The 24,518-nt window shown below is 46.2% G+C and overlaps 2 protein-coding genes across 2 annotated transcripts in view; both read right to left on the bottom strand.

Annotated features, from left to right (window-relative positions):
* The window catches only part of LOC144769161 (echinoidin-like), a 659,546-nt gene that overhangs the window by 465,351 nt on the left and 169,677 nt on the right, over positions 1-24,518 (bottom strand). The gene's annotated exons all lie outside the window — the stretch shown is intronic.
* Positions 96-1,118, bottom strand: LOC144761710 (proto-oncogene Mas-like). The gene has a single exon (XM_078646971.1). It carries the CDS (start codon positions 1,116-1,118, stop codon positions 96-98), a length of 1,023 nt encoding a protein of 340 aa, XP_078503097.1.

Genomic DNA, 24,518 nt, shown 5'->3' with positions numbered 1-24,518 from the left:
TGATTTGTTGGTGCTAGGGTATCCAAATCATGATGCACATGTATAGGAGTTTGTACAAAATACTAATTAGATGAATTAGATCTTTTTAGTATTGCTCATTGGGACATGACTTTGTGTTTTTCTGCGTGTTGGATGCAATACTCAGACCTGGATACACTCGAGTTGACAGTCTCATCTCTGCATGATGGTTCATTATCACTTCTAAAGACACTCTGAAGGACTGCTTTGAATAATCCTCTAGATATTCTCTTGTTCTTTCTCCCCACGAGGAAATAAATGTAGGGGTTGGTGCTGCTGTGGACAGTGGTGCAGAATATGTGAGCAAAGATGATGGTCAAATAGTTGAAATAATTGTGTTGGATGACTCCGAAGTAGAAACACACCCATAAAAGTCTTGTGGGAAATGTGGTCAGAAGAAAAAATACAACATTGATTAGTATAACTTGATACAGTCTCATTGATTGCCTCTTCCTCAAGCTTCTTTGTACCTTGATGATCAGAGTAAGGCTGGAAAGAATCATGACCGGACAAATAATTCCAAAGGTCAAACTCAACAAGAAGACAAACACAGCTGTACAGTGAGGGGCAGACACATAAAAATCTCTTTCTGTGCACCAAAGACACTCTATCATTGTGACTGCAATGGCAAAGGTCCATAGCAAAGATGACACAATGGTTGACAGATGCTTTGCTCTGTGGCATTTGTACCAGATGGGGTGCAGAATTGAAAGGCATCTCTCCACGCTGATAGCCGTCAGAAGGAAGAGACTGGTGTTGTAGCCAAACTGGAAGAGGATCCCAATATAAAACAAGACAACTTCATTAAAAAATATAATTATTTCCCCAGCTGCACTAGTCAGAATATAGACAAGAATAACTGTAGTGCAGAGGAGAAGGAAGCAGTCAGCAGCAGCCAGGTTGAGAATGTAAACAGTGAAGGGGTTCCTCTGCATCTCTAAACAGAGGAACCACAAGACAATCCCATTGCCAGCTATCCCCAGGAGGCAAATGATCTGTGTGGGCAAGGACATTGCTAGTAGCATAGTTAAAGTAATGTCAGTTTGGTTAGTTATTGGTCCATTGGTATCATTGAAGGGCTGAAAGTTGCTGTCCGACATCATATGGACCACAAGATGTTCTGTTTTCTATAAGGTTGCCTGTCAAGATATAAGAAAATGCAACAATATTAATGCTATTCTATTATATGAACTTTCTGTATCTGGATACCGTTCACAAAGCCAATACGTAAAGAACTCCAATCCCACTGGTACGCTTATCGTGATGACTAATGACTAATGTCAAGAGATTTAGCTACTACTATATTCTCCCAACTTTTCACATTTGCCTACTGAATATGATTGAGGGATGACATGCAATGTGTATTGCTCACCTTCAAAGTCGAATCAATATTATCCAATTTGCTATGATTTACTTGCAAAACGAATCCATCAAACTATACATTTTCTTGCAAACCAAACAATTTCTTCTTCCTATATTTTATTGTGTTATGAAATGTATTATGGTCCTCGGGGTGCCAGAGAGCCAGCTATAAAGATGTCTAGCTCCTCTGGCCCGATAGTTGCATGGTCCCTCCATGCTCAGCGACAATGAACAAATAACTGTTATGTTCCTGTTCATCCGGTGCTTCATCTGAGCAAATATGGATTGTTACATGTCATGTCTTGCTTTGTTAACATTCTCAATTTTTATGATTTGTGAAGAGCTTCATGCCGTATTTTTGCTTTTTTCTGTAGGAATTTATGATTGTATGCTAGCATTTTACTGTGGGTGACTTGGGGGACTCTAGGCAACTCTCCCAAAGGCAGCACAATTGGTGTGGGCTAGAATAGTCTTGCATAATTATACAGGTATGAGCACACTTTTCAGAGCAGTGCCAGCTCCCTAGTCCCCCCATGCATGGAGCATACTTCTGCTGTTTGTGTTAGTACGTGACTGGAGTTTTAATGCTTGGTCATCTTGGAAGGGGTTATCGCTGCCGTTTGCGGTTGGCGGGGGTGGTGGGTGGTTTTGGGCTGCTGCGTTTTTAGGTCTCGCCTATGCATCGTGCTTGCGCTGAATAGGAGACCTTTAGTGATTGATTCTGTTTTTGCCCCAAAAACATGTACGCGTTGCTTTGCTTTCAATGGCAACGCATGCACGTTTGGTGATTCCCTTGAGGGAGCGAGCCATTAAACCATATGGTTCCTGCTCGCTCCCGCAATGGAAACAGGTGCAGGCCCCCTCCTCTCTCCCCTCCCCCTGCTGCCAGCGCGAGGCACGCACGCTTGTCTTTTTTGGATCCATTTCACAGGGAAGAAACTAAATGAAAGAAGGAGAGGCTGTGAACCGTTTCTCCAAGTCACGATTTTCAGTAAGTGAGGAGCTAGACAGAAAGAGAGGGAATTATAGGAAGAGAGAGGAGGTGGGGGCAGCTGCCAGCACACAAAAAGAAGAGGACATTTTTCGTGTCTGTTCTGGTCAGTAAGGAAGACACGCAGCTGGCCATCTCCCTATCACGGGCGCCCGGCACTGCCGCTGCCAACTTCAGTGCCTGCATGCAGGTGCTAGCCTCCTGGATGTCTAACAACTGCTTGAAGTTGAATGGCTCCAAAACTGAGGTGCTCGTGGTGGGGAGGGGTCCATCTGTGTGGTCCTCAGCATGGTGGCCAGACTGCCTGGGCCCTACTCCCATGCCTGCTCAACAGGCTAAAAACCTTGGGGTACTATTTGACTCCGAACTTTCCTTTACGCCCCAGATCAACCGGGTAGTGGGAATGTGTTTTGGAATACTCAAAACCTTGCGTAAGGTCCTTGACATGCTCCCTGTTGGAGACAGACAGACCCTTGTGCATGCCCTGGTAACATCAAGATTCGATTATGCTAATCTCCTTTACCTGGGCAGTACGGCCAGCAGTCTTAACCGTCTCCAGGTATTGCAGAACGCAACAGCCCGGTTGGTGCTAAGGCTCCCGACGCGAACTTCCTCCAAAGCGGCCTTAAAGACCCTTCACTGGCTGCCAATCTGTGAAAGGATCAAATACAAGGCCCTCTGCGTATGCCAGCGTATTCTGGGAGGCAGAGCACCCGCCCCTCTTAATGGTCTTATTACCCCCTACAGGCCAGAGCGGATGCTTAGATCTTCTGACACTGGCTTGGTCATAGTCCCCAAAATCCGCAGATCCCGCATGGGGGGCAGATCGTTCCGATTTCTTGCAACCAAGAATTGGAATCTATTGCCAATTGATCTACGCCTGGAACCTTCTGAGGCCAAATTTCCCAGAGCCCTCAAAACACATCTGTTTCGTCTAGCACTGCCCTAGCTCCTCCTCTCTTGCACTCAAGCAATCTCAGCGCAGGGACACGCCGGTGAGCGTAGCTAAGCGCTTTACAAAATTCCAAAATAAATAAAAAACAGAGTCCTTTTCCTTCTCTGCTGTCCCGAACGTCCACAAAAGCAAGCAGAGCCTTTTCCGAATGCCTTTGCTACTTCTGCCGTCTTGGGACACAGTTTTGAAAAGAAAAACTAGGCAAGATGGCGTCCACGCTGGACGCGTGAGCAAGCTGCTCCTGCCAGACCCCGCTGGACGTGAGGCTGCCTGAGTAAAGAGCAAGCCAGAGAGTGGTGCTGCGGAACACTGAGGACTGCGGGGGTCTTACCTGGTCTTTCGTGTTGTTGAGACGGAGAAAAGGAAGGCTTCACTGGCATTGATGTGTTGGTTTTCTGTGGCGGCGGCAAGCGGAGCACGGAGTCCGCGGCAGTGGTTGTGGTTGTGGGCGGTGCATTGGAGACGGCTCACCTTGCACACCCGCGCTGGAGGAAACGGAGGAAGCCGCTTTGCAGTAGGGAGCGCGAACCGGGATACAGTGGAGGTAGTGTGGGAGGGAGCAATGGCTCCCAAAGGAGGCACAGGACGGACGAGAGGTCTCAGGTGCACCTTCAGGCACAGGCTCAGCTTCAATTACAACGAAGGCTGGCGTTCGCATGGTCACAAGAAGCAAGGACCTGGAGAAAACCGGGAGAGCGACGGCGCGTGTGAAGGAGGTTGGTGACATGGGGGCTGCAAAATCGGTGAAAGGGATTCCAGAGTTATTTTTCTCAATGAAGAACAAAGAAATCCTTAAACAAGTTCAGGCTGAAGGGGCTGTAGCTGAAACAATTGAGACAGTCGAGACAGCCGAGTTACAGGCTGGGGGCACTGCAGAAGGGCAGAGGATTGAAGGCGTAATAGTAGAAACAATAGTAGAAACAGAAGGAGAAGCAGCACAAGCACAAGTGACGGTGAATGGGTTGGAGAGTGTACTTGGGCTTCCTGTACCCCCTGGGTTAGAGACAGTATTGAGCAATATTGATTTAATAAATGAGGAGATCCTGCGAGAGACGGAGCTTGAAACCGCGCCATATTATGCTATACCTCTGAGATCAAAGGCTATCCAGGGATTAGACGGCAATATGGAGAGACTTAGGGGTGAGAGGGGGTCGCAAGGGGGACCTCACGTGAATCACTAACCCCTAACGTCATTGAATCAGATTCTGCAGACTTTTACTCAGTATCGTATCAGTCCTTGTCCTCTGCAGTATGCCACATATATGAGTATGGAGGATGGGTGCATACATAGCAGTTTTGATCTTGAACTTGAGGATCAGGGCTCTGACTTACCCACAGTTAGAACAGTTCGGATATTGCAGCTAAACAAGAATGGAGGGGAAAAAGGCGGAGAAAATGAAAATGAAAGTGAAGGAGACATTGTAGATGCTCCCCCTGTGGGAGAGGAGTCACCAGAGGAAATATCACTTGGGTTGATATATAAGACCATGATGCTGCACAGGGCTGAAAACCGGGAAGATAGCGTAAGAGTGCAGAACTCTTGTAGGAAATTACAGAACTCAGTCAGACGCCTTGTTAGGTCACATTCAGAGTTTGTGGAGAGAGCCAATGAAGGCGAGGCACACATTTCTACGCTTGAGGATGAACTTGTCCAACAGAAGAAAGCTTTAGAGCAACAACTGGCCAATAAAGATGACATTGACTGGAAATTGGTGGATCTAGAAAATCGGTCACGCCGAAATAATCTAAGATTTTTGCAGATTCCGGAGGGCAAGGAGGAGTCAGACCCTCGAGGCTTTATAATTGAGTTGTTAAAAAAGTAATTCCCTGAGTCTACTATGTAGGATTGGAACTGGAAGTTGAGCGGGCACACCGGTTTCCGTTTAACATTAGAGCAAACCAACGGGATCAGAAACCGAGGGCTATCTTAGTGGCATTTAACAATTTTTTGGCCCGTGAGGAAATATTCACTTAAGCACGACCTGATAGAAAGAGAAGTGGCTTAGATTGTGAGTACTTTGTTCGCCCCGATCTTTGCAAGCAGTCCGTGGATATGAGATGGCAGTTTCACCAATTAATGCCAGACTTTCAAGCTAAAGGGGCTCAGGCTTATTTACTGTTTTCTGTCAAAATGAAAGTTCTATATAAGGAACGTACTCGTTACTTTATGACGGCTGGAGCGGCAAAGGAATTTTTGGGCACAATGTAATTGGTTTTTGATCAAGATACATGCTATATATTGTAGATTATATAATTTGTTGGGCAAGTAGGGCACTAAACTCTTATGATTTTTGTTTTTTCTCTGTATTGCTCCTTCTGGATTGGCAGCGGATTAGTCTTTTTGTTGTATTGGTTATGATAAGGAATACATGCTCAGCGGGCGAAGGCAGGTGGTTGGGGGCAAGCTCGCATCACCAGGACCATAAGTCCTAAAGTCTCTATTAAGGGTAGGGGGAGGAGGGTGGGGGCGGTGTGTAGGGGAGGGATGGCTGGGGGGGCACAAGGGGGGTGTTGGGGAAAAAGGGGGAAAAATGTTCTTGTTCACAGCAAATTGTGGAAAAATTGTCATCTAGCTTTAATTATTAGATTAAACTGGGACCTATCAGAAAGTATCAGAAAGTATCTCTGGAGGTAAGGAAAAAGATGCCTGGGGAGCGTCTCGGTATGTATATGCCTATGTATTTTTCTTTAATGAGAAATGGCACCTAAAGGATTAAAAATGTGCTCATTGAATGTATCTGGGCTAAATAATGTTACAAAGAGACAAAAATTTGCAGCTGAGTTGAGATATATTTCGCCACAATTACTTTGTCTTCCGGAAACACACATCCCATGGGCAAAAAGGGAGATGTTGAAAGAACTTGGATTTTCGTTAGTAACTGCAACAAGGCAATCTAGTATGATACGGGGAGTGGCCATTCTTTGTAAGGGGAATAATGTTATCACGGGTAGGACGTTAAGCGATAAGAAAGGAAGGTGGGCAATTGCAGAATGTCGAGTAGAAGGTAAAAGTCTGACAATATGCACCGTGTATGGAGCAAACTTAGATGAGCCGGAAGCTCTAAATGAGGTGAATCTGGAACTCGCAACTTGGCCCCAGCCAGTAGTGGTTTGTGGAGACATCAATATTAATTTGATAAAAAGCTCATTGAGAGATGTGTTTGCTAAGTATAAGGGACGTAAGCCAAAAGTGCATAAAGCGCTGCATAACTTAGTGGAAGATCAAGGGTTGGTAGATGTGTGGGGACATATGAGACCGCAGGACAGTGGCTACACATTTTATTCTTATCCCCACAAGAAATTGGTCAGGCTGGATTATTTCTTTGCCCCTGTTTTCAGTAGTGGATGGAGCGACAATCACTGTTTATCCCAGGATCACATCGGACCACTCTCCTATAGTATTGGAGATATGTGGGGCTGTAACTAGACCTAAAAGTTTTAACTTTACATTTGATAGGAAGCTGGGGTTAAATAGTGATTTCGTAGCCCATATGGGAAGGTGGATACAGCTTTTTTTTCAGGAAAATAAGGGCTCGGCCACGTCCGCTATAATTTGGGATACTTTTAAAGCTTGTTTTCGTGGGGAATGTATGAGTTTTTCGCTCCAGCAACAAAAGAAGGCTAGGCAGGAGCTAGATATGTTATATCAGCATTTAATACAGTCTGAATTTTTGCTGATGGAAGGGGTGGTTAATGGTGAGACGGATTTGAGGAAATTAGAGGGAAAGGTCGCGAAAGATAGAGCGAAAGTATTGGGTTTTTGGAGCGTTGAGAATGCGAGGAGGTTTTTAACATCTAGGATGGAAAAGCACGAGTATGGGGAAACAGTTGGAAGAAGGCTAGCAGTACAGCTGCGAATGAAGGAGTCGGCTAGAAACATCTTGAAAATGACAGATGCTGGGGGGGCGTTACATTCTGACCCTCAAGAAATTCTTAGGATTTTTCAGCAGTTTTATTTAGAACTATACGCTCAGCAAACAGGGATTGATGATGATGGATCAGCCTGGCTAGAAGTGCTAGAAGAGGGGTTGAAAAGATTAGATCCAACAGTGGCTCAGGAGTTGGAAGAACCTATCACGGAGGAGGAGTTGGAGAAAGCTGTTAAGAGCCTCTCCGCTGGAAAGGCTGCTGGCCCTGATAGAATACCTAGGGCCAGATGTAGGTAAATGTCATTTACCGATTCTTAAATACCGAATTTTACCGATTCGGTATTTCTGAATCGGTAAATGAGATGTAGGGAAAAAATCGGTATTTTTTACCAAATCGGTAAAATTCGGTATCGGACTTTCGGATTTTTCCAAATCGGTATTTACCGAATCGGTATTTTCCATTCATTCCTATGGGCCTAAAGGAATGAATGGGAAATACCGATTCGGTAAATAGCGATTTAGTAAATACCGAATCTGTAAATTCCGAATCGGAAAGCAAGCAAAAGTGAAACTTAAGGAAACAGCCAATCAGGTGCTACCACCCTCCCCCTCCCTACCAGGAAGTGGCTACACAGGCAGCTGCAACTAATTAGAAGGCTCCGGAGAGGCAGTTGGAGCAGAAAGACTGGGAGCAGCAGTAGAAAAAGTTTGTGCAGTTTAAAACCTGAAACATGGCAAGCAGCAAAGACACAGAGCAGACAGAGAGAAAGAGAAAGCTGAAATTCAGCAACATGGAGCTACAGGTCCTTGTGGAGGAGGTGGTAAAGGTGCACCACAAACTGTTTGGAAGGCAGTCCCTTTCTGTGGCTGAATCTGCAAAAAGGAAGATTTGGCATGATATCCTCGACAAAGTCAATGCTGTGGGAGTGACCACCAGAGACACAGAAGATTTAAAAAAGAGGTTCTATGACCTGAGGAGCCTCACAAAAAAAAAGTTAGCAGACCACCACAAGCAGGCATCGTAAACTGGTGGAGGAAAGAACACAGCACCCCCCTCACTGACCTGGAGGAGATGGTGGCCATAACCTTAGAGCCTGAAAGAGTCTGCGGACTGGGAGAAGTGGACAGCTCTGCCAAAGCTGTAAGTACAAAAGGTAAGATGCACGCACAGAAATCCACCTCACACCCTCAGCCTTCCCTCACCCCTTAAAGCTAAGTTACCCCAGTCCCAGTGTGCCAGCACCAAACAGTAGCAATGCATCATGGTACATGTAGTTTGTTAATGAAAGACCATGTCATACAGCACAGTAACCAAGTTAGGCAAATGAATGCAGACATAATGAAAGGCAGGCAACATTTAAATTGTGCAATTTCAATAAATGTAATTGTAGTTGCTGTGAGACATTGCGCCTAGCTAATATACGCTCATATGTACACAGGTCACACATCCAGAAGGCAGTCACAGGAGACAGAAGGCACGGCACCCGAGAGGGATGAAAGTCAGGAGCCAGGTCCCAGTGCATCACAGGACACAGGTGTACCGAGTGGCCAGCCACCTTCCCAAGACCCTGAAATCACTCAGGAATTGCAGGCATCCCCACCACGTTCACAGTCCCCTCTGTTAATGTCATCACCTGATATGCTAGCATCACTGGATGTTGAAACACCTGCAGCACAACCAAGCAGGAGGCATGTTGTTCCCCCACTGATAGCAATGGATACAGCTGCCGGTGAAATGGTGGTTGAAGACCCACACACCTTGCCTGGAGATGATATCCCTGCCACACTGCAGTCCAGCGCAGAGCCTGTCCCTAGTACCACAAGACGCCGCACAGTCCAAGGAAGGGGTGTAGGTACACGTGGGGAGGGGTCCAGTGTCTTCCAAGGCCTGGAGGGAACCATGGTCAACGACAAATGCGCAACCTCAATATCAATATGCAAGTTATTGGAAAGGGCATCAGGGAACTGGTGGAAGTAAACAAGAACATGGCTACAGGGATAAATGACATGACACAATCGGTGCAGCTACTGTGCACAAAACTGGACACAGAAATGGCATCAAGGCGCAGGGAGATGCAGCGTGCACAGCAAACTAACAAAGCTATTCACCGCCTGGCCACAGCCACATCCCTGCTATGCAGGTGAAGCATGAACAGTCAGGAGGTCTTAACGCAAAACAGCAATCATCTGACAAGAGGCATAGCCGGAATGACCGGAGCACTTGAGGCACTATTGAATGCGCAAACAGCACAAACTGCTGCTATTGATGTGCCAGAAAGTGAAGGGAGCACAAGTAGGAGCAGCATGGTAAGCCCCATTGTTGTGGAGACAAGGAGGAACAGCAGGCGACAAGGTGAGGCTACAGGCCAAACGCCCAGCGAACACAGTGAGCCACATACATCTGGCAGTGCTAAGCGTGGACACAAATGAACAGTTAATAGTATGGGCTAGTGACCCTGGACATACAATTTTGAAAGTTAAAAGTTTGTGTTGCACATTTTTGCCTTGGATACCTGCGTAGTGACAATATTAAACTACGGTGGGTGCTTACAACACCTGTCTGTGTCTGTTGACTCACTGTGAGCATTGCAGTGAAATGCTTTCTGGTGCACTTTTGTTCAAAATACCAAGATCATTAGAAAATTAAAGTAGTTGTCTTGAATTCTACATATGTGTTTGACTCATTACTTACTCAGAAATAGTTGCGTGTGATGTCCTCACGTCTGTATCTGCCATCACTTGGTGTTAACACTCCAGCTGGTTGTGTTTCAGGCACAGCAACCTCGTCGTCATGATCCTCAAAGTCTGACAACTCCACCTCTGTGCCCTTCTTTACAGCAAGGTTGTGCAACATGGCACAGCCTGCAATTATTTTACAGCAGGTGATGGGGGTGTATTGCCGGGCACCTCCACTCTTATGCAGGCACCTGAACCTGCTCTTCCATATACCAAAGGTACGCTACACAATATTTCTTGTGCTCTTGTGGGCCCTGTTATATCTCCTTTGGCTGGGTGTTGAGGGGTTGAGGTAGGGGGTGAGGATGAATGAGCGGAGGGCATATGCACTGTCTCCTAAAAGGAAATGGGTATACATTAATCACATGCATACATGTAATTGGTTTTTGCAATAGGTGTTAATAGGGTCGCACGCTGTGTCTTACCTAGCAGGTATCCTTCACCAAATTCCCCTGCTTGCAGCCGTGCATAGATTCCGCTGTTTTAAAATATGTAGGAGTCGTGGGTACTCCCAGGGAATTGCGCACTTGGCATTGCAGATCACCTGCACATTGATGGTGTGGGTGGACTTCCTATTCCTGTATATATATTCGGTGGCAGCAGGGGGACAAATGGGAATGTGCGTGCCATCAATGCAGGCAATGATATTGGGGAATCGCGCCATCTGGTAAAAGTCAGATTTTGTTTGGACCAGTTCAGCATGGGTTGCAGGAAAAGATATATAATGGTCCATCCTCTGTAACATGGCGTCAAGGAATTTGTGGAAATACTGTGACAGGCTGCTCTGGGTCACCCCACCTACCGCAGCAACCACACTCTGGTAGCTACCAGACGCAAGCAGGTGTAGGCTGCACAGCACCTGCACGTGGGGTGGAATAGCGTGTGCCCTTGGGGTAGTGTGCTCCAACAGTGGTTGGAGGTCCCTGATAAGGTCCACGATGGTGTCTGGGGCCAACCTGTACCTCTGGAGTATCTCTGCCTCTGTGAGCATGAAAAAGGTGATCCTCTGTCTGTAGACCTGCTCCTGTCTCTGCCATTCCCTCTCTCCTTCCTCCTGTAGTCGTAGACGTCTTGCAATGAAATAAAATGCCGCCATTGTGCAAGAAGAATTGCATTTTGGGTCCATTTTTATAGGTTGCACCTGGTTTCCACCTGATTTCAATCCATGGTAAATACCAACTCTTAAATACCGAATTTCAAGCAAATTCGGTATTTAAGAGCTTACCTACATCTCAATATTAAATTTGACCACTTCTTATTTACCGATTCGGTATTTTACCGATTCGGTAAATTTACCGATTCGCAAACCGTTGCGATTCGGTAAATTTACCGATTCAGTAAATTATCCGATTCGGAATGTTTACCGATTCGGTAACTTTACCGATTCTGTAAATTTACCGAATCGGACGAATTTCGGTCTCCTACATCACAAATGCTCAATACCGGTCGGTAACGGCCGAAAATACAGATTTTCGGCCGTTACCGACCGGTATTGGGCTACCTACATCTGGCCCCTAGTGAGGTATACAGACAGTTCTATAATAACATTAAGGAGGAGCTGTTAGTAGTGATGCAGGCCGCTCAGTCAGGCTCTCCTCCAAGATCATGGGCGGACGCCACTATAGCGGTTTTCTGTAAGAAGGGCAAGCAGCCAGAGCTAGTAGGATCCTATCGGCCGATATCACTACTAAATGCCGATAATAACATTTATTCCAAAATACTAGCTAATCGCCTATCTGAGTGTTATGTTATGTTATGTTATTTATTCTTTTGTATAGCGCAACGGTTACTCAAAAAGAGTGTCCCGGCGCTTTTAGGAAAGGGCAACAGATTTCAGAATAACACAACACAGCTAAAAGAGGTTAAAAGATAAACAAAGAAAAAAACGAAACTGCTGGCAGACCTATTGGGAAAACAGCCAGGTTTTGAGACCTCTTCTAAATTCAAGGAGAGTAGACGCCCCCCGCAAAGGGAGCGGTAGTGCATTCCACATCTGTGGGGCCAACAGACTGAAAGAGCGGCCCCCAAGGCGAGCCTTCTTCACACGCGGGACAGCCGCCAAAAGTAGAGATTCTGACCTCAGCGAGCGAGTCGGATGGTAAAAGGTCAGTCTCTTTTGGAGATGTTTAGCTCCCACAGCGTGGAGCGCTTTGTAGGCCAAGGTCAGAGCCTTAAAGGCAATCCGTTTGCGGATGGGTAGCCAGTGTAACGTCACCAACAACCCAGAGGCGCTAGCACGTCTACTTAGGCCAAAGATGGCCCTGGCCGCCGCGTTCTGTACAACTTGAAGCCTTTGTAGCAGATACTCTGGCAGGCCCAGGTAAAGAATGTTGGCATAATCCAACCTGGAGCCAATCAGAGCCTGCACCGTCAGCCTCCTGTGCTCCTCGGACAAGAGAGGCAAGAACCTCCGCAGCATTTTTAACAGGCCAAAGCAAGTGCCGGTTACCCCCAAGATCTGGGCTTTCATCGTCAGCCCCTTGTCCATCTTAACCCCCAAGTTTTTAGCCATGGGAGAAGAGCCGGATGGAGGGAACATGTCGATAGGCCACCAGGCCTGCCAGCTCGGCTCCGTATCGCACCCGAAGAAGAGTACCTCCGATTTATCGGAATTGCACTTGAGGCTGTTCAGTTGGAACCATGCGAACACAGCCCCAAGGCAATTCTGGATACTCTCCCCGTCAAAGTCAGCCCCTCTCTCGCAAGAGAAGAGGAGCTGGGTGTCGTCGGCATACGACACGATCCGGGCACCAAATGACTCCGCCACCGCCGCCAAAGGGGACATAAAGATGTTAAAAAGGGTCGGGCTCAATATAGAGCCCTGAGGGACCCCGACTCCCACAGGCGGCATTACGGCGGTGTCAGATGATGTCCAGATCGTTTGCCGGCGGCCGGCCAAGAAAGAAGAAAACCATTTGAGCACCGTCCCCCGCAGACCAATCTCAAAGAGTCTTGCGAGCAGGCCCTCATGGGGGACGGTGTCGAAAGCCGCCGACAAGTCCAACAACACCAACATGACTTTGCCCCCGGTATCCAACACCCCTTTAATGGTTTCAGAAACCTCAAGGAGCGCGGTCTCGGTGCTGCGATGCGAACGGAAGCCCGACTGGGAGTCATGTAAGATCTCATGGGACTCCAGGAAATTGGAGAGCACCGACTGAACGTGCTTCTCCAGAATTTTTACAAGGGCCGGCAGCAACGAAATTGGCCTGTAATTGGCTGGGGCTTTCGGGTCAAGTCCCGGCTTTTTAAGCAACGGGATAACCATTGCCTGCTTCCATACTGGCGGCACCTCTCCCAGACTCAGCGAGAGGTTGAGAAGAGGATGCGCCAGCGGATTAACCACCTCCGCCAGTTTACCCAGGAGCTTAGCAGGGCAGGGGTCAAGCGGAGACCCAGATTTTAAATTGCCCATAAGCGCTAGAGAAGCTGAGGCTGGCAGAGATGGAAATTCAGCCAATAAAGCGCCCTGCGCAACTGGGGGAGGCGAGCCCGCCTCGGGCATCGGCAATGTAACCGGTTCACTCGATAGAAAGGAGTCTTGGATGAGTTTGATCTTGCCTGTAAAAAAACACGCAAGATCCGCCGCCCAAGATTCTACGGGCCCCTCTTCCGAAGCAGTAGTCCGAGGAGAGATGAATTCTCGAACGATGGTAAAGATCTCCTTACTGGAGTTCGAAGCTGCTTCGATTCTCCCCGCGAGATAGGCTTTCTTTTCGAGGCGGATGTCTCGGTGGTAAGCTTTAACCACAGCCTTGTAGGCAGACCTGTCCTTGCTGTCATAATGTGCCCGCCAGGCCCTTTCGGCTACCTTGCACTGCTGCCGCATAGCCCACAGAGCAGGGGTAAACCAAAGGGCCGACACCCGCTTAGATGTCGGGCGGGGGGGCAGGACTGGGGCCAGGTCATTCAGCCTCTCCGTCAGCCATACTTGCAGGGACTCCAAGTCTCTCTCTAGCTCGCCAGACAGAGGGCAAGGGTGCGTCGCAGCAGCCTGAGCCAGCATCTCAGGGGTCACCCTGCTAAATGCTCTAGAGGCTCGTCCCCGCTGCTGTAAGACAGGGTTAGGCGCCCTGACGTTGCCGCTGATTACAAATTTGGCCAGCCAGTGATCCGACCACAAGACCGGGAGAATCTCTTTCACCACTAAAGGAGAGGTCGAAAAGACCTGATCTAGAGTGTGCCCCTTGTCATGGGTTGGGCCCTGCAAATGCGGGGTGAGACCCAGCGGAGTCATAGCCTCCAAAAGCTTAATAGCGGCAGGGTCCGACGGATCATCCATCCGGATGTTAAAGTCCCCCGCCACTAAGCAGTGTTCTGCTCTCAGTGCTAGACCCACCAGCACCGAATCAAGGTCAGCAAAAAACGTCCCAAGCGGACCAGGGGGGCGGTAGACTAACAGTCCCTTTACTGATTGATGCGGCGCGGAGTGTATGGTCTCCTTAGTCTCACACCACCAACATGGCTTTATACCAAAAAGAGGGATGGTTGAACATGTCAATAAGGTTATTACCTTATTTGATATTGCCGCGGAGAAAAAGACTGATATTGCCCTTATCTTGCTAGACTTTTAAAAGGCGTTTGATCGGGTACAGTGGGCATATTTATGGAAATTGATGGGTAAAATGGGGTTTGGCCAAAAATGTATTATTGCTATACAATCCTTATATTTGAACCCGATGGCCAAGATCTCTGCTATGGGTCTACTTTCGGACACTGTGAACATTACACGTGGCACACGACAAGGGTGTCCCTCTTCTCCTCTTTTGTTTGCCCTTTGTATTAACCCTTTTATTGAACAACTGATTCGGAGCGTTTTGATCCCACCCTTTTATGTGGACGAATATTATTTTTCTGTTTTTGCTTACGCTGATGATATCGCGGTGGCAACAGTAAAATCTGACACCGCAATTAAAGAAATTAAGCGGTTGGCGAAGGAATTTGGGCGAGTAGCAGGATATAAATTAAATGAAGCAAAAACGCAGATCCTTTGCTCTGAGACTGTAGGATGGCAAGAAAGTAGGGTTGTGAAGGAGGTTATATATCTAGGTATTCAACTAAGTGCAAATATGACTGAACTAGTGGAGGTTAATTGGAACACACTGATGACTAAAATTAGCAACTCTTTGGACAGATGGGAACGTCTATATTTCACTATTAATGGCCGGTCTAATGTGGTAAAAATTAATGTGTTACCTAAAGGCTTATATTTATTTAGGTCAATACCGTTAGAAATTACTAAAGACAAGATACAGGTATTCCAGTCAAGATGTGGTAAATTAATTTGGAGTCCAGGGAGACCGAGACGGGCAATGAAGTTTATGACTTTACCGTACCTGAGGGGAGGAATGGGGGTGCCAGATTTTTTTTTGTATTATGTAGCTTGCTTTTTATTGAAGATGAGGGTTTTGATCACTGGAGGGACAGGAGCTGATGCAGCCGTCACCCCTACTATCTTTGAAATACAATTAGGTCCATTTGCAAAACAATCGCTAGTTAAGGAGATTGACGGGAGCTATTACAAGCGGACTCGCTTTAAGGTGGTGCTAGGTGCCTTCAAAGTTTGGAAATGGTACATGAAGACAATGGCGATAGGGAAAATATCTTATTATACGCCTTTTAATGCACATATGCTCCTTCCAGGCCTTTTTTCAGATGATATGGCACTAAGTTGGCAGCGGAAAGGGGTATTGTGGCTAGGAGACATGTTCAAGGAGTAAGGGATTTGTAAATCCTTTGAGGAACTGATGGACCAGTTCTCCTTTCCTAGAAACTTTTTCTTTAAATTCTTACAAATTCAAGACTACTTATATCGACGAAAAGGTATATTTCAGCAAAATAAAGTTGTAGAAGGAATTAGGAGGCCTGTAAAAATTGGAATGATATATCAACTATTACTTGCAGGTAGGAGTGACGATATGGAAAAAGTGAAGTTAAAATGGAAAGGGTGATTTAGATGACACAGAAATAGAGCTGAAAGAGCTTTTAATACTCTCCAAGGAGTCTTTAATGTCGGCAAATTTAAAAGTTCAGTTTTTTAAGACACTGTGGGGCATATTATCAAGGGGGTTTATCTCCGCTTTTTTGGCTTTAAAAGCCAAGAAAGCAGAGATAAAATTATCTCCCTATTACCTAGCTGTCGCTAACACCAGTTAGCGACAGCTAGTAGGAGATAGCGACCATCTTGGGCCCCACTTTGCATGTCAGTGATATTTATCACTAATGACATGCAAAGTGGGCGTGCCAAGATGTTAGCGACTGGAAACAGTCGCTAACATCGCTATCTCCTATTACCAACTTATGGAGATATTCGCGCTAAGCGCGAATATCTCCAAAAGCTAACACCTGCCCTGAGCAGTTCTTAGCCATGTTATCCAATGGGAGGTGGATAACATGGCTAGGAGCATTAGCTCGGTAGTGCATGAATATCGCTGACTTTTCAGCGATATTCATGCATTGCGGCCGATTTTAATCGCATTTGCGATAAACCTTGGTAATACCAAGGTTTATTTGCGATAAAAATCGCCGCAGCTTAGCGGTAAATTTTTGTCTCTAACCAAGCAATAGCGATAATTATCGCTATTGCTTGGTAATATGCCCCTGTATGATTTATATTATACTCCGATTCGAATGGCAAAATGGGGAGCAGGAAATGAAGGCAAGTGCTTTTGGTGTGGAGATAATGATGCTGGGGATGTGCATATTTTCTATAGCTGTGTCAAACTTCAATGTTTTATTTTAGATCTTGAAAAATTCTTATCCTTGGTAATTAGAACACCTGTAGCTATCACACCAGCAATGTTGTTGCTGGGAAAAATACCGAAGGACAGGCCTCCTGAACTGTTATTTCAACATCGGCATTTTATATTCTTTGCGATAACAGTAGCACGTCTGTGCATAGCCACGGAGTGGCTTCAGGAAAAACCGCCGGATTTCCATCAATGGCGTGCTAAAATGCTCAGTTTATACAATTTGGAGTGTGGTCTTTTTTCTATTAAGGGGTTGAGGAAAAGAAGACTGGGCATAACAATTTGGAGTGCTTTTCGTGAATATTACGAGGAGTGATGTGCTATCTGTTATCTATTTTGTATTTTTTCTTGCTTTGCTGTAATGTCCTAGGAGAGTATTGGAACTGTGAATTTGTTACTTTGTATGCAATTTTGCTGTGAGAGAACAATAAAATAAAAAATAAAAAAAAAGTAGGCTCAGGCCCCCTCCTATCTCCCATTCCCCTGCTGCCAGCGAGAGGCGAGCGCTCTTGTTCTACTGTAGTGATAGAAACTGAAAATGCCTCCCAGTCTTTGCATTTTTTATTTCGTCATGTTCAAACATGGTCTGAAAGTTTCCCATACTTTAAAAGCCATCCCATCACCGTGGAAGGATAGGGGTTTTATGACTACTGGCTGTAGAGTCAGAATTGAACAAGACCACTTATTGTAACTGTGACATCACCTCTGTCATTTACCATGCCACATGAACCTTGCTGTCTGGATGAGCAACACCAGTAAATATCTTACATACACAGGCAATGGGATAGTAGTTCTGCGGTGCCAAAATAAGACCGCCAGTTTTGGTCTGGACCCCAGGTCAAAACAGGAATGCAGTGGGATCATATTTTAGGACATGTTCCCACAGGAGTGCAAAATTGTAGGCTGTAGCAGATTGATTGGATAATCGACATGCAGATCATGAGACACTGACATGACCCAAGCTGAGCTCTTAGGGGCATATTATCAAGGGGGTTTATCTCCGCTTTTTTGGCTTTAAAAGCCAAGAAAGCGGAGATAAAATTATCTCCCTATTACCTAGCTGTCGCTAACACCAGTTAGCGACAGCTAGTAGGAGATAGCGACCATCTTGGGCCCCACTTTGCATGTCAGTGATATTTATCACTAATGACATGCAATGTGGGCGTGCCAAGATGTTAGCGACTGGAAACAGTCACTAACATCGCTATCTCCTATTACCAACTTTTGGAGATATTCGCGCTAAGCGCGAATATCTCCAAAAACTAACACCTGCCCTGAGCAGTTCTTAGCCATGTTATCCAATGGGATGTGGATAACATGGCTAAGAGCATTAGCTCGGTAATGCATGAATATCACTGACTTTTCAGCGATATTCATGCATTGCGGCCGTTTTTTATCGCATTTGCGATAAACCTTGATAATAGCAAGGTTTATCTGCGATAATTTCTGACGATGCTTAGCGTTAACAAATTTGTTGCTAAGCATCGTTAGCGATAAATATCGCTTAACGTTGGTAATATGCCCCTTAATTCCTATTGTTTGCAACAGACCTGGATGAGATGGATGGGGACGGCTTGTTTCCCCTTGTCATTTGACCGCAAGAACTGCTTTTTGCTATGGTCTCTAAAACACTGGTACCTAATTCTAGAACTATAGTTTTGGATCATAGATAATACCATTTACGACTAATCTTATAATAAACATAAACGCAAATAATATGATCACTTGCCTTGAGAATGCCACAGACTTACTTATCCAGATGAGTGAAACACGTCAGCTGTGTTACAAGTTTGCTTAAAGTATCTTTACAGAAATTAAGCTGTCTAGTAAAATAAGAATAAAAGAAACCTAAAATGAATGGCCTTCATAATGTGACTGTTATGAAAAAGAAATTAACTGTAATAGAAGTTGATGATAGCCTTAAGTATTACACACTCCACTCTTTTTATGTCTAATGTAACAGTACAGTTAAATTATAATAGGCACTAGGTGTTGAACTGGTTTGGTGGAGAACAGGGGGGCCTTAGACTTAGTGGACGGAAAACTAGATACTATTTGAGAATTAAGTCTGTGCATGCCTGGATGATCGCATCCAAGTTTACCACATCCTGGAATTAAACATTAGTGGTAGCTTTGATGTCAGAAAACTGTAGACACTATGGGGCCCATTAGGATGGCGGGTGGATCTCCCCCGCCTGGCCGGTGATAGCCTCCGCCGGCCTGGCGGGGGTGATCCGCCCGCCATCCGTCCCAGAATGACCCCCACCATATTAGTGTGGCTGGGGTGTCTGCGGCGGGCGGAAAGACCGCCCACCGCTTTTCCGCCCGGTCACCTTGCAACCGGGGCGGAAAGGGGTTCTATGTTGGCGGTGACACCGCCAGCCATATTAGGATGGGCTTATTTAAATGCCTTTCCGTGGCAGCAATACAACCACGGAAAGGCATGCAGAGTCTGCATTGGCGGCCCGATGCGGGCCCCCATGGACTCCGGGGGGGTGTACATGGGGGTACCCCCCAGCAGTTCCAAGCACAGCATGGCAGGCGCCGCACGGTGCCTGCCATGCTGTGCATGGAAGTGCACAGCATGCCTTCCTGCCATTGTGGCTGGTGGTGCTGAGTGCACCGCCCGCCACAATGGTAGGAATACTGGATGCGCCCGCCACTGTGGCGGGTGCATCCTAATCCCACCAACGGGACCCCCGCCCTTATGGTGGGCGGTCCCTTTCACTGGTAGGATGACGGGCGGACAAAGTCCGCCCGTCATCCTAATGGACGCCTATGAGTGGGTGAGCCATTTATAGCCGTATATCAATGTTAAATCCTTATCTCAGGCTAGTTCATCAAGATGGATAAGAACCGGCATGTGTGAAAGTTCCCATATAGAAGCAGCCAACTTGTCTGTACGAAAGAAAAGTCTACAGCAGCTGCATTCATGGTAAGCATTTCTTTATCCAAAATACAATGTCACTACCTCGGATTCATATTGGAAAAGCTATATTATGAAGTCTATTTAAGCTTGCATTTGCCTCACACTTGCATCCCTAAATGAGGCTGCATATGGCTCTGTACAGCACGTGAATCTTTATTATATTTGTGCAACCCCATGAGTGTTGTTAGAATGGTGAAGGACAGAGATGAGTACCTTAATAATTGTTCGTATTACAATTCCAAAATGGATCTTAGAATCATTTCATTTCATTTCATCAACTTTTATTCGATTATAGGCTTGTATAATCATAAAAAGTACATTTAAAACAGAGAACTATAACATAGTCAAAAGGAAAAAAGTCAATGTGCAAATGATCACAGAACTGGCATCGCTATACCGAACAAAAGATGTCAAAGCGGGTTACTGTTATACAAGTGAATCAAGTTTAGAAGTTGACTTTGCGACGAGTTGATATTACAATTTTAAGAAAGGTCGCTATCATTTTTGCTTCATGCGGGGATTTCGGGGATTGTAAGTGAGAAAGTGCTGAATGTGATTGTCTAAGACCGCTTGAGCGGAGGAGGGGCAAAATCCATGTTTTCCTTGCTAGTCTGTAGTACTTGCAGAAAAGGACAACATGTATCGTTGATTGTTCAGAGACTCCGTCGCAAGGGCAACTCGTCAATTTTCTGGACCAGTTCTTCATTTCTGGAAATGAGACCAGACGGAAAAAAAGATTGAACTGGAGTCTTGTGATTAAAAACTTTTCATAGTTTGAGAGGAAGTATGTCAGGTATGGCTGTATGAGTTTCCCTGTCTGCAATATGCGAGATTTTTCATTATGTTTTTTGGTAATCTCAGTTTGGTTGCGGAGTTCCCTTAAGTGGCCCATACATAGTTCCTTCAAATGTTTCTTCGAGATATCTTCTATTGAAGGGGGTTCGAGGAAGTAGTGCTCGCAGTCAAGGTCTAGAAAAAATTTGTGAATGTAATTGAGCCAGGGTATTTTTTTCCAGTACGCTAGGCCGAGACATTCAGTGATGAGGGAACGGGTGATGTGACTTTCGGGGTTACACCATATACGCTGCCACAGTAGGATGGGCTGGCATCGTATGGTGTCGGTCATAAATAAATCCACATTTTGTAAAGCGCACAATCACCCGCAAGGGTCTCTAGGCGCTGGGGGCCGTTGGGAAGATTAAGCAAGCTATTGCCCAGAGTCACATGGTGCTGGGCTAACCTGCCGCCGGCGCCGGGGATCGAACCGTGATCCCCAGATTCCAGCGTCAGTCGCCCTGGCCGCGGCGCCACACCTCTTCCCTATATATATATATTCCATACCCAGTTCCCGATGTGAGGCTAGGATCGGGGAGCTTTGGGGGAGAGCTAGGATGTATTTGATAAAAGCGTTCTCAGTAACCTGGAGTTGGTCGATACATCCATGGCCCCAGATGCCTGCTCCGTACGTGGCCACACTGTGGCATTTTGCATAGTATATAGTTAATAGTTCCGCTGGAGCTGGTTTGCCTAGTTTCCTTGAAAACGCACTTAATGCTGGCACTGCGCGACGGAAACTGAGGTTTCTAGCTTCCACTGTCTTACTCCAGATCATTGTGTCTTCCACTAAAATGCCCAGGTATGGGTATACCGATGTTTTTTCTAGTCTACTGTTGTTAATGGATATGGGCTTGGAGACTCCTGGTCTTGGTCCGATGGTCATTGTGAAAGTTTTTTTAATATTAACTTTCAATCCCAGGGAGTCCATGAAAGTCACATATTTATTTAGCTGTCGCTGGAGTTGGTTGGATGTCCGTGCCAGGATGACAGAGTCGTCGGCATATAGGAGGATTGGTATCGGGCGATGGTCTATCTGCGGGAGGTCCAGGCTCCCTTCCAGCATGGCCTGTTCGAGCCCGTTTGTGTATAAATTAAACAGGAAGGGAGCCAGCGCGCACCCCTGCCTTACTCCTCGTGATATTTTAAAGGGACGTGATAGTTCGCCGCCAATGCCAAAACGGACTCGACCTTCTGCATTGGTATATAGCTCTCTCAGGAAGGCTAGTATGGGAGGGTCCACTCCGAGGTTTTCCAGGATCTGCCATAGCTTTGCATGCTGTACGCAATCGAAAGCCGCGCTTAGGTCTACATAGACCAGATAGATGTTACCTCCTTTAGCGCGTGTGTACTTTCCAGCCAAAAGGACGAGGTTTAGGGCCTGTTCCACCGTTCCGAGCCCCTTCTGGAAACCATATTGCAGGTCAGTGATGATGTTATTCTCCCGGGCCCAAGATTGTAGTCGGTCCAGGAGTATTCGACCTGCAATCTTGCCCGTGGAGTCCAGAAGGGAGATCGGTCGGTAGCACGCGGGGTCGTTGCGGTCCCCTTTCTTAAAGATGGGCAGTAATGTAGATGTGGACCATGATTGGAAGAGACCGGTTTCGGCAACTGCTGCCATTACCCGTGTGATTATTATTGACCAATAATCAACATTATGTAGGAACAAGTCCATGGGAACCCCGTCTGGGCCGGGGGCCTTGCCAGGTTTTGAGGCCTTGATTGCCTTTCTGACCTCGTTGAGGGTAAAACGTAGCCTAATGGGATAGATATTTCTCTTGGCTGTTTCAGAGTCTTGTGTTTGAATTGTTTGAGCAGCACCCGTTGGTATTGCAAAGATTTTTGTAAAGTGGGAGACCCAGTCGTCCTCAGTTATTGCCACATCAAGGTGGTTTGGGTCAGTGATGTTAGCCAGAAAGGGTGATCTTATGGTCTGCCAGAAAGCAGTGCTATCTTTCTTTGCTGCACTGTCGTGTAGTTGAAGCCATAGATCTTGCTTTATCTGCTTTTTGCGATTTTTCCGGGCGATATTATAGATTTTTCTCCGTTGTGAGATTATTTGGAGATCCCTCGGTTTCTGTCATAGGGCTTCTTTAAGGGATGTAAGGGTCTTTCGACAGTCAGTGTCAAACCATCTCGTGGTAGGAAGTCTTGGCTTGTTTTTAGTGTTTATGAATAGCTCGTCCCTTATTGATTCCTGGATGTTATAAAAGGAGGTGATAATTATTTCTGGGGATGCCTCGGGGGACAAACAGTTAGTTAACCAGAGATGCGTTTTTTCGAGGACCCTTTGTGTTATCTCTTCTGGGTCGATCTTTGACCATTTAATTGCGTAGCCATTCGTCTTCCTCATGGCCAGCGATTGTTGGTCAAGGGAGCTGGCTTTTGCAGAGAGTGTTCCAGCTTTTTTCATGAGGATTTCCACACTAAGAGGATAATGGTCACTGATTGGATTAGACCCTATTTTATAGTTTTTTAGTTGCCCATTATAGGAGTTTGAAGCTAAAATATAGTCGATGGTAGACAGAGAGCCTCGCCCGTGAAAGGTGGGTAGAAAATCCTGCACCGGGTTGACTAGTTCGTTAGCAAAGTCAAGGTCTAGGGTGAAGAGGATTTCATTTAGTTTGTTACCACCCAACGTGTGCACAAAGTGGGGAATGGGATTTCCGAGTTCGTTCTGGAGCCCACAGTTCCCATTTTTGTAATTTGGGCACAATGATAAATTGAAGTCACCTCCCCAGATGTAGTTGAGTATGGAATTGGGATTTGTCTTCTGAAGTAAAAGTAAGTATGCCGCTATTTCGTCTAGGTATGAGCAGCATTCCAGAGTACCGGTGTTATTATAGTAATTTATGAATACATATAAGTTTTTCTTTGATTCCGTTGGTTGTGTGACTTGAATGATTTGAAAGATGTGTGTTTCCTTTAATAGTTTTACAGTAAGTGGAACAGTATTAGAAAAATAGATCATAAGTCCACCTTTTGGTCTTCCCATAGTACTAGGTACTGCTTTGGTGAAGAATGTTTTGTAGCCCACTAAATGAAGTGGAGTTGTGCGCCAGGTCTCCTGTAGGCACAGAATGTGGTTGCTCCTTGCTGTGTCGAGCCATGAGGGACAGGTTATTTTTGTTGTTAAACCTGCAACGTTCCAGTAGGCAATGGCTAGGCTCAGAGTTGGTAGTTCCTTCGCAGTTGCGAGTGTTGTCGGGTTGTTGATATTCGCTGAGGCTTGTTGGACACGTGTTCCCAAGTTGATATCACGTTCTGCCCGAGGGATGTTTGGTGGAAGCTTTTTTGAGTGTAGAGATAGTACCTCGGACTTTGGAGATGTTGCATGCTGCTTGGAGATTGCTAATTGTGACCTGATATCAAATATTTGTTTGCTAAGTTTGTCCCGGATTGGTCAGTCGACCATTTCGAGACAATCGAAACGGTTTTGGGTTGGAAAGCCCTGCCATCCTTCGTAGGTTTGGCAGGGTCCATCCTGCCAATATGGCCTCTGGCGTTCTCTGGGCCTTTCTCTTGGTCCGCCCCTAGCTATATGGTCATAAGGGTTTTCAATCTGTTTCCATGGCGCTTGATACCATGGCTCCTGATTCCACGGCTCTTTGGGGAGCTGGTGCCATGCCCAGGGTGGAGGGTTTCGCTGCTGTTTCGCTGGGGGATAAAAGAAAGAAAGGTGTCGAGCATCGATCCCCCCTTTTTTGTCGAGCTGAGGCCATGCACAAATATAGTCTACTGTTGAGGGATCTCTGCACGTTATAATGATACAGTTTCCGCGTATTGATTTTGCCGTTTTGCCTATCCAAGCTACCCTACGGGCTGTGATTATTCCGTCCGATAGATGGGATTCGAGAGGTCTATTAATGCTTAGCCACTGCATGGCTTTATTTTTAAGTGACCATGCAGTTTCTGGTGTATCATCAGTTAGCTCTGGCACTCCTGTGAGGACTAATGTGTAGGGAGTAGCTTCCGGGGGCAAGTATACAGGACGTCTAGTTGGTGGAGGTTTTTTGGGTGTATTTTTGGGAGTCTTTTGAGAGGGAAATGAATTCAGTGGAAGGGTTTTGGACCT

The sequence above is a fragment of the Lissotriton helveticus genome, chromosome 1_1 (genome assembly GCF_964261635.1).
Source record: "Lissotriton helveticus chromosome 1_1, aLisHel1.1, whole genome shotgun sequence".
Classification (NCBI taxonomy): domain Eukaryota; kingdom Metazoa; phylum Chordata; class Amphibia; order Caudata; family Salamandridae; genus Lissotriton; species Lissotriton helveticus.
Note: the sequence above shows the minus strand (reverse complement) of the source record. Positions and strands in the feature narration are given on the sequence as shown.

Excerpts from the sequence above, each read along its gene's own strand:
- LOC144761710 (XM_078646971.1), bottom strand. The coding sequence starts at position 1,118 with ATGTCGGACAGCAACTTTCAGCCCTTCAATGATACCAATGGACCAATA.